The sequence below is a fragment of the Cornus florida genome, unplaced genomic scaffold (genome assembly GCF_030987335.1).
Source record: "Cornus florida cultivar Cherokee Brave unplaced genomic scaffold, ASM3098733v1 CherokeeBrave_3.0.0_Hap2_Chr11, whole genome shotgun sequence".
In the NCBI taxonomy this organism is placed as follows: domain Eukaryota; kingdom Viridiplantae; phylum Streptophyta; class Magnoliopsida; order Cornales; family Cornaceae; genus Cornus; species Cornus florida.
Genome location: NW_026775581.1, coordinates 29,142,681 through 29,159,292, shown reverse-complemented (window position 1 = coordinate 29,159,292; position 16,612 = coordinate 29,142,681). Strand labels below are relative to the sequence as shown.

The 16,612-nt window shown below is 37.0% G+C and overlaps 1 protein-coding gene across 1 annotated transcript in view; it reads left to right on the top strand.

Annotated features, from left to right (window-relative positions):
- The window catches only part of LOC132285520 (ADP-ribosylation factor GTPase-activating protein AGD3-like), a 98,274-nt gene that overhangs the window by 19,719 nt on the left and 61,943 nt on the right, over positions 1–16,612 (top strand). The window contains exons 2-4 of the mRNA XM_059787708.1: positions 2,007–2,083; positions 4,148–4,248; positions 4,900–4,970. Of these exons, the coding sequence (XP_059643691.1) occupies positions 2,007–2,083; positions 4,148–4,248; positions 4,900–4,970 (249 nt within the window). The remainder of the gene's footprint in view (positions 1–2,006; positions 2,084–4,147; positions 4,249–4,899; positions 4,971–16,612) is intronic.

Sequence of the window (16,612 nt, the reverse complement as noted above, 5' to 3'; positions counted from 1 at the left end):
AAAATTGTAATTATATCAAAGTCCAGTGGGGACAGTTACCCCCACTGGCCCTGTGTGGATCTTCCACTTGGAGTGGGTGTATTAATGTGGCTGCCCCTCTCTCTCTCTCTCCTTGTCCCTCTAGGAATCTCTCTCTTTAGTCTTATCCAACTGTTCTTTTAGGCTAGAAATGGGATCTTGATGGGCCTATTCAGTACTTGGCTTCTAATGGACTTCTTAAAGGACTAGTCAACCTCAAATTAATAAGTCCATAAACTATTTTTAACTCCACTAAATAAAAATAGTTGCACTCTAAGTAAAGAATAAATAAAAGCCTTAAGTGTTAAATTACATGTATACCCTTCTATGCTTAATTAGGACATTGGACATGTAAAAACCATCATTCCAATCACTAATTAATCGTTTAGTATTGACTTCTTGATTATCTCTATTGGGTCACATAAAACATTTATTTTGAATCAAATCAAGCTTCCTGGAGGTCCTGTTGTCTACAGGCATGGATTTCTTTTATGGCTTGCCAAGAAAGGAAAAGCGTAACCTTTTGCTTTGAACATGCTAAATGGAGACTGTCCTCTCCAGTCAAGAAGTAATTGCATACCAAATTGAGTGGGGTAAATTTCTTATCATAAAACATTTATCTTGTGAAAATAATATGTTTAATAAATAAATATATAAGAAAATATTTCATCAAAATTTTCTGCGCTAGATTTTGTGATCAAAACTAATCAAGTAAATAATAAATGATTCCAGCATTTGTGAGATGGTTGAAGTAACATTAATTGGACAAAAAAAAGAAGAGAAAATCCATTTATATGGTTTGGACATGAGCAAAGAAGACCATTAAGTACTAGTTAGGAAGAGTGACATGATCCACATTGAGGGTAATCTTAGGGGAAGGGAAGACCAAAATTAACATAGGCAGTGTTAGTAAGAAAAAATATGGTACCATATGGTTTGGCTGAGGCTATGGCTTTAAATATTACGGAATATAAAAATAAGATTTATATACGAGACATTAAGTAGTTGGGAAAAGGTTTTCTTGAGTTGTTGAGCTGAGTAATATTTTTCTGGTATTATTTCAATGCCATTCAATGTTGTTGAAACCAACTTGACAAATTTACATTCCTTTTTCATTTGATGTTTATCAAAATTATATCATGTGACCAAATTCAATGTGATTCTTAAAATTGTGTTTTGATTAATTTTATGTACTGAAAAAAAAAATCATAAATTGTGGTTGGAATTTGGATGTTGAGATGTGCAAGTGGCACGGAAGGGAAAAATGGCTTATAATCAGTGCAAAGAAACCTAATAACTGGTCCACGAATAAGCAATGGCATTATCAGTATTCAAGGTGTTGCAGATGTATGGTAGTGAGGATTGACATGTTCGTATATAATTTTACCGGAAAGTATGGCCTAACTAGAGTGCGGTAAAGATGCATCATTCTTGTGGATGACTTGGAATGGTGGGGCGAATGCTTGTCTAGCTTAATTAAAGTTTGGAAAATTTGTATTATTTTTTCTTATTCGTTTGCCACAGGTCTACATTTATTTTGAGCTCGGTCCTTGTGGAGAAAATTTGGAAAGCGATGTGAAATTTTCTCAATATATAACCCCATAGAGTTTGAATAAAATAAATGAGAAGACCATTATTTATTTTAAGTGGAAGCACTATCAAATTACATTAGATGGAAGGGAAATTTCAGTTTTCCTTTCTATTATAGCATATATCCTTTTGTGCTTTTTAGATGATAAAGGGCTTGATTAACTGAAAATACATATGTTTTATGCACAAACAGGAACACACACACACACACACATATATATATGCATACTTTCAATGTTCTTCAAAGTTTCTTCTCATATTAAATATGTATAACATACAACTTTTGTGACTCATATATTATGTGATGTACATGCTTCAAATATATGCATCGTTTGTATATATGTGTGTGTGTAGAAATTTTGCTGAAAATGTTAATGTTACCTTATTTGATGGAATAGGTCCAATATATGGAAGAAAGTGGAGATACATTGAGGGAAAAGAGTCTAAAGTTTTATAAAGGATGTCGAAAGTACACGTAAGTCTACATTTACATCTTTTCTCATACTATCACTTCAATTTTTTTTTTGAAAGTATTATCACTCAACTTTACACTTGCTTTTGAAGAGAATGATCCCATCATCCATAATTTCTTTATTTTTGTTCTTCATGTTTAAAAATATTTGATCGCTCTGGTTTTAAATTATATAATATTCCATTGGATTTCAACATTATGAAGATTAATTGATGGCATTTTCATGTTTTGTTCATTTTTAACTTTAGTAAATGTTTAATATGTTCTTATGTTGGATGTTACTACCTCCATTGCACAATAAGAGTCCCTCTTTCCATTTTCAGATGCCCCAAAATAAATGTCCCTGTAAAGAGGGTGTTCCTGCCAGTAGCTAAGGCTTGCGAGAGCAGGACAAAACAAGTATGGGTTATGGGCTGTGCTTGCAAGCAATTGTGGCCCTGGAACAGGCAACCTCTCGAGTGACAAGGACTCGTGAGGATATAGTAGTGTTCAGGGAGGATTACTAAAGGAGTAGGAGTTTAAAGGCGGCAACACCAATGGTCATGTGGGCTACTCGCAGTAGGTAAGCAGGTTTCTCCGCAAAACCAGGTGCAAATCTATAACCGAGGATGGTTCTCATAAAGCGGGCGTGTCTAAAGAAACTCATCCTTTGGATGTCCCTGGGTTGTGATGACCCCCAACAGCAGAAAGGTTTCTTCATGAAACCCAAGCATATAGCCTAGGAGCTGAGAGGGCCTGCTCCCGGAAAGTGGATGTGTCTCGCAACACGTCCCAGTGTCGTAAGACGTGACGGTCCCTCTTTTGAGAGTTAGTTAAATGGTTAAATTGTTGTACTGCGGTACCACTTAACCTAATTCTGGGAAACTATCTGAGCTTAAGTACAGGCCAGGAGCCATAAGCATGGAGCGCTATGGCCTATAGCGGCTATGATGTGGTATCTGGGCATACCATTTCATAACTGACATGGGAAGGAGGGTTTGTCAATGCATAGTGGATTGAAAAAAAGGGCTCATTTGGGTTGGTTAGAGTGTCACTTAAATTTACTCACGGGGTCCCAAGTGGAAGGGATATCCGCACCCAAACCCAGAATATATCTAAGAGAGGGACACATGTTGCAACCTCATTGCGACACATGGAATAGCACTTGCGAGGCACGTGCCCTATGCTCTATAAATAGCACTCGTGAGATAGATGATTGGCTTGTAGAATGAGGTAGTAAAGTCTTTACGGATATTTGTTGGCATCAATTGTGTCCCTTTTGGGACATTTCTGGCCTTTGTGTAAATACTTGTGTATTAGTGATTTTCAAATCTTTATGGATCATCTTCAAGCTCCTATATGAGAGAATAGTAATTATGTTATCCATAAGAGAGATATAGGTTTTGTGAACTACCTGACCTTCCAGTCTCTCGTGTAACTGAGTTTTGGGTGTGTCATTGTCCAGAGTTGGCATGTAGAGGGTATGTATTTGTTCTCTTGATTTTGGATTTGCCTGGCAATTTCTTTTGCTCTTAAGCAGAGTGTTCTGGGGTATTAATTTTTGGAATTTCATACTCAGGAAGCCCTTATTTGTTTGATGGTTGAGTCATGTTTTTCTCTTGTGGTATATATATATATATTTATGTTTTGTACATTTTATTTTTACTTTTGGTATTATCTACTGGTAGTTATTACCCTATCTGTGAAAAAAGGACGAAAGCCAACCATACTCTCAAGGTAGATTCTGTACAATTAGGTTTGAAACTCGATATTAGCTTTAACATCTAGGTGTCTTCAACATTGATTATATGAAAAAAAATGAGAATTCCTCCTCCCAGACAACACCCCCCCCCCCCCCCCCCCCCTTTTCTCTCTCTCTCTCTCTCCACCTGGTAAGCGACTCCCATCTCATCTCCTTACTGAAGTTTATATTATGCATTAAAAGAGTAGGTGAGAGTAGTGACTGAGAGTGTTTTTATATTTATATTCTTATTGGAAATTGCTTGAATCTATTAGAATATGTAAAAGTTATATTATCTTACCCAAATAAAACTGATATGATTTTCATTTTTCATTTTTAACTTACAGAGAAGGTCTTGGAGAAGGATATGATAAGGACGTTGCATTTGCGAGTGCCGTAGAAACTTTTGGAGGAGGTTTTTGCGATCCTATTTGTGTTTCTTTTGGAGGTATGTTCTGTTTGAGTTTTCATGTTATGGGTAGGAAGGTGGTTTGTTATGCCTCTTTCTCCCCTTTCTTGTTAGGGTGGGGATTATAATTGCTTACACCATTATGCCATTATGTAATTTATGGCCATGCACTTGTGATGTTAAGTTGGATATAATGGGGGCTTCAAGGCCTATTTTAAAGTATGGACTCACTGCTACAACTGAACATTATTTTGCACATCAAATCATGGCTTCTAAATTTATTGAGGAAATCTTTTTACCAATTCAGCCAGATGTATTATTGAATAAGAAACAGTCAGGAGCAAGTGACTTCTTTTTGCACAGAGTTGGCTTTGGTCTGGTTGTCTATTATGTTCTGATATATGCGAATATCTTTGTATGTGTTCTAATTATCTATTTAGGTTGAGAGTTTAGTGGCAGGTTTTTGGGCTTGGCTTGATACTTCAAACCATGTTTCAGTTTGAATTGAAATTTATCCAAATTTATATAACTTTCTTAGGATCGCTTGGTCATATCATCCCATTTAATTTGCATCTTAGGTATTGTACTATTTTTCTGAACTCTTAACACAATTATAAATACCTCAATATTTTCAGTTTCTCTCTCTCACCCCCCCCCCCCCCCCCTCTCTCTCTAAACTCGTCTTCTCAGGCCCTGATATGAAGAAATTTGCAATTGCTCTGAGGGAAATTGCAACATACAAGGAAGTTCTTCGAACACAGGTGGCAGTTTACTTTTTTTCTACCATATTATATTTATTTCTACCATTTGTGAAATAAACTGCTGCTGTTGTTTTAAGCACATACCTTTTTATTGCACACTGATCAAAGTTGTTATTCAGTGATAAAACTGATCTTGTTGGTATTTTATGATTCATGGTGGTTGTTTTAAGTTTCCAGTTCGTGAAGCATCTCATGTCATTCTTGCTCTCCACGCAGGAGTTTTTCTCCATGTTAGGTTAAGTCATGAAAATGTGATTGAAATGTATAAATTCCTGAAGTTGTATTTGGTTACTTCCACCATGTTGTTTATAAACATGTCTTCTCACCACCTTTTTCTTTCTACTTGTGTAGAAGGAATATATTGCAAGCACAGGATGAATAGGTATTACTAACTTTCAGGACCCGAATAATGTCGCAAAAGATCCCTTCACCTTTTTATAGTTCTGTTGTGTATGTCCCAATTAGGAATTCTATTTGGACCATCATCATATGGAGTTCACCTATAATGGGGTTGCCAGCTGATAAATTTGTATTAGTTCACATAAAATACCTGAACGGAAGCTTTTATATGCATTTTTTTGTCTTGTTAATTGGTTTGATGTTGGTGGATCTGCCATGTGACTTTAAGCGACCATTTTGTACATGCCAATTTTGGGCAGGGTTGTAGCACAATACTGATAGCTAATTATATTTATTTATTTTTTACTTCTGAGTGGAATGATTTTATAAAATATGAAACTTATCCTGCCTTTGCAGAATGACTAACAACATGCCTTTAAACTTTAATGTCAGATCCAAGAGTCTCAAAGTAGTATTTGGAGAGAAACTAGCGCATGCAAGCCCAACTTCACTCTTTTGTTGCAGTAAATAGACCCAAGTAAGATGAGAAACACAATCAATAAAAATGACAAATGAATTATACCCAGAATGAGAGGGAAGCTTACCGCACATAAATGAACAACCACGAAATGAGTAGTACTTTTTATACTACTACTAAGCTGCTCATTGTTCTCCCCGTTCCTAGCTTTTGAAATTTATGATGAGCACGAAAGAATGTTCCTTAACAATTCAAAAAGTTTGTAATGTGAGTAACATAAACTATGTAGAGGAATTAGGGTGACGAAAAACAGAAAAGAACAATATAGATGTAGAGTGTTGTACAGTATAGTATGAGCTGATAATAAATTAAATGAAAATTGAGGGAGATATCAGACTGATGAAAAAGTGAGATTCGAAGTGCGGAAGGTGCCAATTCCATGAACTGGTGATTTGGCATCATTCGCTATAGTAACAACCGATGGTGAGAAAATATGAGAAATATCAGAAAGAAGAGATGGGTTACCTGTCACGTGATCTGATGCCCCCGAATCAATGATCCAAGGTGAAGAAGATGAAGCATGGAGACAGGTATTACCTGAAGTAACAATAGTAGTGGTGGAGGAAGAAGGCTGATTTGCACGCTCACACCTTACCAGAGAATCATACTTAGATTTGGAGAGAACTACCTATTCATTTGCAGGAGTGGTAATAGGCTCCTCTTGTACTGAAGCCTGATTAGCCCGAGCTGGCTTGCCATGAAGTGCCCAACAAAGTGATTGTTTCTACAACAATGGGTACACTTCTTGCTGTCGTGACCCCCTCTGCTGCCACGAGTGCCACGGCCTGCGTTGGAAGGACCTGTGCCTCCTCGTCCTCAACGGGAAGTATCATGTTGCTCAACAGGGACAACAAGAGCAGAGTGGTTTTACTTCTCAATCATAGGGGCATGAATTGATGCTCTTCGAACTTGAGCAAACGTCTCACTGGCTGTGGTATCTCCTTGCCAGACAAAATTTGTGAATTGATTGGAGTGAGTTCGGGTTTGTGAGTTTAGAGGCCCTATTAGGTCTTGTGTTGTTTTGAGGGATGCATTCCCCTTTTGAAAGCTTTTTAATACATCTTTACTTATAAAAAAAAAAAAGCCTAGATAAGAATTTTGCCACCCGAAACTCCTCCCTGTGTTGTTTTCGTTGTTATATGTCTACAGTCAATGGTTGGTAGACATTCAATTCTTCGCACATACCCTTTAGTTCTGATTAATAATATTTAACAGAACGATCTCCCTTGAGATTAACTATGTCATGTACAACTGATAACTACGAGAAATATTATTATGTGAAGAATACATGTCCTTGAGATTTTCCCAGATGTCTTTGGCAGATTCTAGGAATGACACGTTGTTGAAGATCTCAGGTTCCAAGCTATTCCATAAGCAAGTCATAATCTTAGCATCTTCTTTCTCCCAAACCTCAATAATCTTTTGATCAATGGTGGGTTTAGTTGACTGAAGATAGGACAGTTTTCTACGAGCCCGTAAGAATACTTCTATGGCTGGAGACCATTGAAGGTAGTTCGAGCCTCTCAGTTGGTGTTGGTGATTGATCCAAGCAGATGCGAGTCCTTGTTATCTATAGGGGGGCTGCCGAACAAGAGAGAGATAGGAGCGAGAGGGATCTGAGATGAGAAAACCAAGATCAGGCCGGGATGAACCCAAGAGAGATTGCAGAGGAGAGAACCAAGAGAGGTTGCCGAGACGAGAACAGAGATCACCGAGGAGAGATCGTAGAGAAGAGATTGTTGAGAAAAAGCCGAGAAACCTTAGTATACAATGTAATCTAATTGTACACGTGTGACAACTCATACTATACTGTACAACAGATATTATGAAACCTTTTCCCAAGATAGATGGCAAGGAACCATCCATAATTCCAATCTTATCCTTACCTGAAGGAGGAAGAAGAAAACAAACTAAAAGAACCTATCATATTTCTATTGATAGAAGAGATCTTGATTTTTCATCTATATGCCCATATCTATATCACTAAAGAACTGGTAGTTACATTAAAGCCTCTTGTCTAAAATTTTTTATACTAACATATTGATTTATGTAAGGTTTTAGATACATTGTAAGTTGTGTGAGAGAATTTTGATCAATAAAGTGCGACTCTCAATCAATTGAAGGCATATATATATATATATATATATATATATATATATATATCTATATTTGTGTGTGTGTGTGTAAAGTCTAACTTTGTTTTTTGATTTGAAAACTCGATATAAAATCCTAAGGGTTATTTCGACATAGATGCATCACATATAGTACACATAGGGCTATATGCTTGGGAGGTTGATACTCTAAGAATCTTATTCATGTTAGGTCAATATGACTTATTATTGGCAAACTTCCTCGCAAATGTCGAAGTCTCTATTTTTTATTTCAATTAAGTTTAGTTTTGAAAGTTGGCTAATTTGATAGGGCTAAAAGGCATCTTATGGTCAGTTTACATTCGAGGCGAGGATTTGAAGATCATGACGAGGGTATAAAGTTAATTTCACCTCTTGAAATGTTTAATTCACCAATTAGGTTTTCTCTATGCATTCATATAATGCTCATATTTGAGTTGCCTACATAATTTGCACTGCATATGAGCAAATAAAGCGAATATAAAGGGAGTTGGATTGATCGAAGCAATGATCGGCCCCTACTATCCCAAGTTCAATTGACCAAACTGGGAGTGGATCAATTGAACCCTGCATGACCTGGTAACCTAATCTAAGTATGTCACACCCCGGATTTTGAGACTCGAAACCCGAGGTGTGATGAGAGGGGTTTAGTTATTTAAGAAAACTAAGATTATTTTAGTTGCTAAATGTTGGAGAATGATTATATGAGTGATTTAAGCCTTAAATCACTGTTTGACAGAATGTTAACGTTTTTATACTTGAGCAATAAGTTGTTGCCATATTTGTATTTGACTTTTTGTATAATTTTTTGCTTGTTGCTCAAGTATAGCAATGTTAACATTCTGTCAAAGAGTGATTTAAGGCTTAAATCACTCATATAATCATTCTCCAACACTAAAATATGCATATTGCTCCAACAAGTTCATAGTTCAACCAACAGGCCAGTGGTCTAGCGGTACCAAACCCCTAGTTCTCAAAGAGAGGTCAGGGGTTCGAGCCTCTGTGGAGGCATGTGTGTGTGAGTACCCAACTAGGAAAAAAAAAAAAAAGTTCGTAGTTCAAATTCCTGAAAATACATTTTCAAAAAGAAATTCGTGCAAAATTTAGCAACATGCCTATATAATTTTGAACTTTTGGAAGCATTAGGAACCTGTGTAAAATCCTGAAATTCCATAATCAACATATCTTAATACTATACTCAAAATTCTGGAACTAACAGATATTCATTTCCAACTCATAAGTATAGCAAATCCAGTGTTATGTTCTAATGTATATACAGTCAAACTTACTAACTTTACACATAATGTTAACAGGACTTTCAATCTTACATCTAACTATTACAAACAAGGAATTAAGATATACCACATAGCAAATTATTCAAGATTCCTCTACTTCTAGGCATGTGAGTCAAACAAGTATGTGAGTAGGAAGCATCGAGTCCCAAGCATGAAATCAACTCTCTAGCCTCCAGCTTGGCAGAATCTGGGAGGGGAAAAATATAGGGGTGAGCTACCACAACTTGGTAGAGAATTAACACTATTCTAAATTCTATAACAACCTAAAATGCAAGACAAATGCAAATAAAGAACAATAAACATTTAACAACAATGAACTCTTAGCAACTTAAATCAGAACATGAAACTAACTTCAAATAGAAAGTTATGATTCAAAAGAGATGCTCCTTGCTTATTAATCAAACCTGTAGGGCTCTTACTAGGATCCTTTAATTTTCACTAACTACCAAAATTTTAATTTACTGTCAAAACCTTTTAGGGCCCTTTAGCCCTAGGACCGTGCCCCACGTGTAAGTCTTCATTTCGTTTTAGGGACCGGACTGTGCCTCACGCGTAAGTCTTCATTCCTCTTAGGGACCCTTTAACCCTGGGACTGTGCCCCATGCGCAAGTCTTGATTTTGTTTTAGGGACCCTTCAACTCCGGGACTATGCCCCCCGTACAATAATCACTACCACAAGCTCTGTACAATTTCATGAAACAATTCTCAAAACCACATATCAAAATACCTTTCTCAATTCCAGTTCCTGTCAACCCAGTATACAAACCTGTCTTTATATCAAATCATATCAATTACAAAGTATATTCATGTCAATCAACATATAAAACCTGCATTAATTCAACATGATAAGAATTTATACAACCACATATTCAAATAACATTTGAATTGCAACCAAATACATGTATATCGTGTTTCATCTTAAAATCTCAAATTATTTAAATATTATATCCATTCAAATCTCAATCCAAATCAGTTAACAATCAAATTTAACATAAAACAATGAAAGGAATAATATATATACACAAACAAGTAATCAGGACTATAGTTTAACAATTAAACAATGAATTTCTATATAGAACTTAGAATAGGAAAGATTCCCTACTTGTATTGATGTCCTGTGAAGGTTTCAGATAAATTTCCTTTTCTTTTTTTACCCCCTTCTCTTTCTTCCTTTTTTTTTTTTTTTTTTTTTTTCCCTCTCTCTCTCTCTGGCTGTTCCAGGTTTCTGTTTTTTCTTTTCATTTTGCTTCTGTTTAATATATATATATATATATACTGTGAGGCCAATCGGGTCAGAATCTTCCTTGAGAAGCAATTCTATTACACATAATATATTTGTTTGTCTGATGTCATCATTGCATCATGTTTATTATTATATATAATATAATTTATTTAAACTAAATTATTGATACCTGAAGACTCTAGGGCCTTCATCTGACATATAAGATATATATACATAAATACACCACGCACACACCCCATTTACATTCAACAAACACACCCACCACACACAAACATCAAATGCACACGTGTCACATGAATTTCTTTTACTTTTTCTTTTGTGTTTGCTTTTATATTTAGTATGCTTTATTTATTATTTATACTGCTGCTTTATTGTAAATACAATTGTATTAATTTTGAAAAATGTTTATTCTTAGGGTTTTACACGACGTATTTGTTCTTGATGTAGGACTTCAAGAGCATCCTCAAATAGTCAAAAAATAAAGAATAATATAGTGGCTGAAAATTCAAATAATAGGGAGATTTGATAGTAGAGGAAGAGGATTTGAAATGACAGAAGCCTATTGGAATCACACCAGAAAGCCTAGGCATCACACATAAATAAGGCTTCACACCTCGTTAATTTGCAAATCACTCACAAGGAAATTTCGTAAGGCATTTGATTATTCATTCATTCACTTATTCAACCAAGATCACACCCCCTCCCTTTATAGGATTCTGCTCACTCCTCTTAGAAGTACATAGAGTTTAACTCAACTTTTAATCTTACCCCATAATTGAAGTGATCAATAAGATTCACAACTCGTCAAATTCTTAACTCATGACTTACAACGATAATAAAAGCAAATAAAAAGCAGCTTTATTGGATCATAATGCCCACCAAGCTCATAAATGATGCAACTTGACCAAAATCCCTATTTGTCAAGACTCCAAGTGGACCCCACATCATCTAGAATATGCCAAATTAAGGCTTGAGGCTTAGCACTTGTTGTTCCCTTCCATTCCCACTGCTAGCATATTAGTCTGTCCTTTAGGATCACCCATGTTAGAGAAAGATGGTATTGATCCAGCATTGCCACCATTTGGCTGCACTGCTACTGTCCGTGTGCTGCGATTTCCATCACTGGACTTCTGGACTTCTTAGGTGCTGTCTTCCAGGTTTGATATCCAGATCTTCTTGCAAATTGGTAATTCAAGTACTCCTCCATGTCCAATGCAACCTAGAAAGCATGTTCAACACTAATATCAGACCTTAGACCAGCTTTGAATTGAGAAAGTGTTTGTTGTGGGTCATCTACAACTTGAATTCTAGTCTTTACCTCATCAAATCTTTGCATATATTCTGCTAGTGACATGCTGCCCTGTTTTCAGATTGATAAGTTGATCACATAACTTGTTGTGGTAATTGGCCGGCATGTATTGTTCTCAAAGCTTAGCCTTCATTTGTTGACATGTGCTGATTGGTGGTTGTCCCAACCTTCTAATATCCCCTTCAACACCAGTCCAACAAACTTTTGCTAAGACCACGAGCTTCATCCTTGCAAATCTCAATCTACAATCATCACTCCTATATACCAATCAAAATACTAGTCAATTGAAGCAAGCCAATCAGAAAACAGCGTAGGATCAACATTTCCTTCAAAATCCGGCACCTCCATCCTTACTTTCTTTGTAATATACCCAGCGGTGTCATGTGGTTCACGATGATTCAATTCTAATGGATTTCTTGGAAACTCCAACATGGGATAGGTGGTGGATCAGCCCTTAAATCACACCTTTGCTGAGAGTTTAAAGGTGGTTGTTGCTCCAAGTTTCTGGCATCCTTAGCACTAGATGCAGTACCTTGTTCAACGCCTACTGAATTGTTAATAGGCTGAGAAATACGAGATTATTTCTCATTCAATCAAACATTCAGCCCATTTAGCTTCTGCACAATTCGAAATAGCAGCTCATCCTGCTGATTACCATCCAATCTTTCATTTTCCGGTAGTGTAGACTTAGTGTCTACTTAGCTCTTATACCAAACTGATGTAGGCCTTCAAGAGCATCCTCAAATAGTCAAAAAATAAAGAGTATAGTGGCTGAAAATTAAAATTCTCAGGGCTGTGGTTTGAGATTTGATAATAGAGAGAAAGGATTTGAATTAATAGAAGCCTATTGGAGTTGGAGCAAGAAGCCTAGGCATCATACCTAAAGATGGCCTCACATGTAATTCACTCACAAGGAAATTTCACGAGATATTTGATTTTTCATTCATTCACTGATTCAACTAATATTAGAGCCCTCCCTTTATAGTATTATGCTTATGCCTCCTCGACTTACACGGAGTTTAAGTCATGACTTTTGGACTTGCCTCATAATTGAAGTGATCAATAAGACTCACAACTCTTCAAATTATCACTCATGACTTAATAACATAAATAAAAACCAACTTTATCATAATGCCCACCAAGCTCATAAATGATGCAACTTGACGAAAATTTCCAATTATTCATAACTCCTAGTGGACCCCACATCATATAACATATGCCAAATTTAGGCTTGAGCCTTAGAACCCTCCTTTCCACACCTTTAAAGGCTACTGCCACTGATCTCCATCAACCCCCCCTCTAAGTCTTAGTAGGAATTTAGCGTACTCTGATATATCAGAGCCTAGGGTAACAACCCTTTCTTCAACTCAGTCACAAACACGCACACACAAGTAGAGAAAGAGAGAGAGACGGACAAAGAGAGAGAGAGGGAGGGAGAGAGGGTGTTTTTTTTAGAACCTAAGACTTTTCCATGGTCTTTCAGGTATTTTTGAATAATGATTAGCATTAATTTTTTCAATTGCATCTTTAAGAGATTGAAACTGTTCCTCGTTGCAAAGGAAGGTGTTTGTAGTAGAACAAGTATACCTGTTACCTGCTCGAGTCCCATAAGAATGCATGATGTTATAATTATCACCATGGATAAAAGTGGATCATGGGGAGGGTTCATGCTTCAAGACAACGAATGGGTTGGTGAAAACAACAGGTCTAGCATGAAATTGTGTCATAGATAAATTATCAAACATGATTCTTGGGTACGAATTTGGAACCAAACATAATTGTTGTACTTCTTTTTAGGATAGTGGATTGATTTTGGACTTTTGCTTGTCCAGTTTGGTGTTGAAACGAGAAAGTCCGTCTCTTTTATTGCTTCTGTCTTTCAATTGATTACTTGGATGGTTAATGATTGACTATATAATGGCTAACGGGATTAAAATTTGGTAGTAAAACAACCTTCCAACACACCCATAAAAAATGGGGTATTTATGCCTCCTCTTGCTCTTGTTTTTATTTTTATCCATCTTTTTTTCTTGAATATAGTTTCTATTGGGTTTATCCCTTGGCTAACAATGACGCAGATTTTCCTGGCTAAAGGGAAGCATTAATGTTGTATGTTCATAGGAAATTACAATATACCCACCAACATGCTAGTGGCCTAGTAGTACCAAGTCCCTACTTTCCAAAGGGAGGTCAGGGGTTCGAGCCTCAGTGGAAGCATGTGTGTGAGTACTAAGAAAAAAAATAAAAAAATTACAATATACCCACTCTGGTGTGTCCTTCGAGTAACATTGTAAATCTCATAATGTGGGGTATATTTTCCTTCTCATGCATCCTTTTGGTCGTCATAGTTCTCCATCTCTCCCATTGATAAATAAATAAATCCTGAGTTGTTGGGTAACTGTATGCTTATCTACTATTCAACTTACATCATTTTTGCTTTGCAATGATATATTCCCAGTAGCCCATGTGGTGAAATGAATTCAATTATATTGAATCTGTTAATATTTGTACAAGAGCCTCTGTTGGGCTATATATAAGAAATTACAGAGAGAAAAATTAGCAACTAACTAAATTTTGAAAACCCTATAATCAGTAATCCCTGATTCTCTATCAATCAAATCCCTAAACTCTAGGAAACAAATATTTACACAATTTTATTGCTAACCTACCACTAATCAAGGAGACTAACTCATATTTTCCACACTCCCCCTCAAGTTGGTGAATAGGTGTCAACCATTCCTAGCTTGGAAATAATTTCTTGGAAGATAACACGGTTGAGCCCCTTTGTAAGAACATCTGCCATTTAACCTCCTGTGGGAACGTATGGTGTGCAAATTAATCCGCTTTCTAGTTTTTCCTTGATAAAATGCCTGTCTATCTCGATGTGCTTAGTTCGGTCGTGTTGCACTGGATTATATGCAATGTTGATTGCTGATTTATTGTCACAGTAGAGTCTCATTGGCCCACTCCATTTAATCTTCAAGTCTTCCAGTATAATATTCAGCCATAACAACTCACAGACACCTTGTTCCATTGCTCTAAACTCGGCTTCTGCACTTGACCGGGCTACAACATTTTGCTTCTTGCTTCGCCATGTTACCAAATTGCCTCCAAGGAATATACAATAACTTGAAGTAAACCTCCGATCCATAGGGGACCATGCGTAATCTACATCTGTGTAGGCTTCAAGGACAAGCTCAGAGTTCCTCTTGAACATTATCCCCTTCCCAGGATTAGCTTTCAAGTAATGAAGCACACGGTAGGCAGCTTGAAGATGAATCTCCTTGGGGTCATGCATGAATTGGCTGATGACGCTAACAGAATATGCTATGTCTGGCCGAGTGTGGGCAAGATAAATGAGTTTTCCAACTAATCTTTGGTACATCTCTCTAGCTACTGCTTGATCTCCAGTTGCCTTTCCAAGTCTATGGTTCGGCTCTATAGGTGTTGCAGCTGGTTTGCTTGCGAGCATTCCTGTTTCCTTAAGAAGATTGGTGACATACTTTTGCTGCGAGATGAAGATACCTTGTCTAGAATGAGCCGCTTCTATCCCTAGAAAATACTTCAATCTCCCCAAATCTTTTATCTCGAATTCTTTGATCATTGTTTCAAGGCTTGCTTCTACTTCTCATCATTTCCAGTCATAATTATGTCGTCTATATAGACTATCAAGGCCGTGACTTTCCCTGAAACTGAGTGTTTGATGAAAAGAGTGTGATCTCCCTGACTCTGCTTGTATCCTGTAGCTAACATCACCTTAGTAAATCTCCCAAACCAGGCACGGGGCGATTGTTTTAAACCGTATAAGGCCTTCCTTAACTTGCATACCTTGTTCCCTTCAACTCCTCCAAATCCTGGTGGGATGCTCATATAGATTTCTTCTTCTAGGTCACCATGTAGAAAGGTGTTCTTCACATCGTACTGCTATAATTCCCAATTAAAATTAGCTGCTAATGACAACAAGATCCTCACAGTGTTCATTTTTGCAACTAGAGCGAAGGTCTCTTGGTAATCAACTCCATATGTCTGAGTGTACCCCTTAGCAACTAGCCTTGCTTTGTAGCGCTCTAACGATCCTTCAGCCTTATATTTCAAGGTAAAAACCCATTTACACCCTACTGCCTTTTTTTTCTTTTGGTAGATCAACCACATCCCACGTCCCATTTTTTTCCAATTCGTCTAGCTCGACTCTCATTGCTTTCCTCCATTCTTCATTGGAATATGCCTCAGATAAAGTGTTTGGAATAGAGATTTCATTTAGAATTGTGAGAAAACTCCTATGGGCTGGTGAGAATTTCTTTAAGGATACATAATGAGATAGAGGATATAATGGTCGTTTGGTACACTCTTGAGTTCCTTTCCTCACGGCAATGGGCAAATATTGGTCAGTTATTTTGAGGTCTAAGGAGCTGGTGTTCTATAAGTGGAGTAGGTTCAGATACCGTTACCTCATTCTTAGGAGTCAGGTTGGAGGTTTGGGCCTGCATCGGATCAGGAGCTGGACCTTGCTTCCTGGAGTACACCTTCCTTTTCCCATACCGTACGTGATCAAGAGTCACATTATCCTTCACAGGAGACACAACAGGAGACATAGGTGACAAAACAAAAAATTCAAGATTAGGTACTGAGTTGGATTAAGTGTTTGATACAGGTAAGAGAGATGGTGAACGAGGTGAAGACGGTAAAGCGAGTTGGAAAAAATCCTTATCTTCCATGATAGACGACTCCCCCTGAAGTTAAGGTTCAATAAAATACGGTTTCCTTTCCGCAAAGGTGACATCAACTGAGA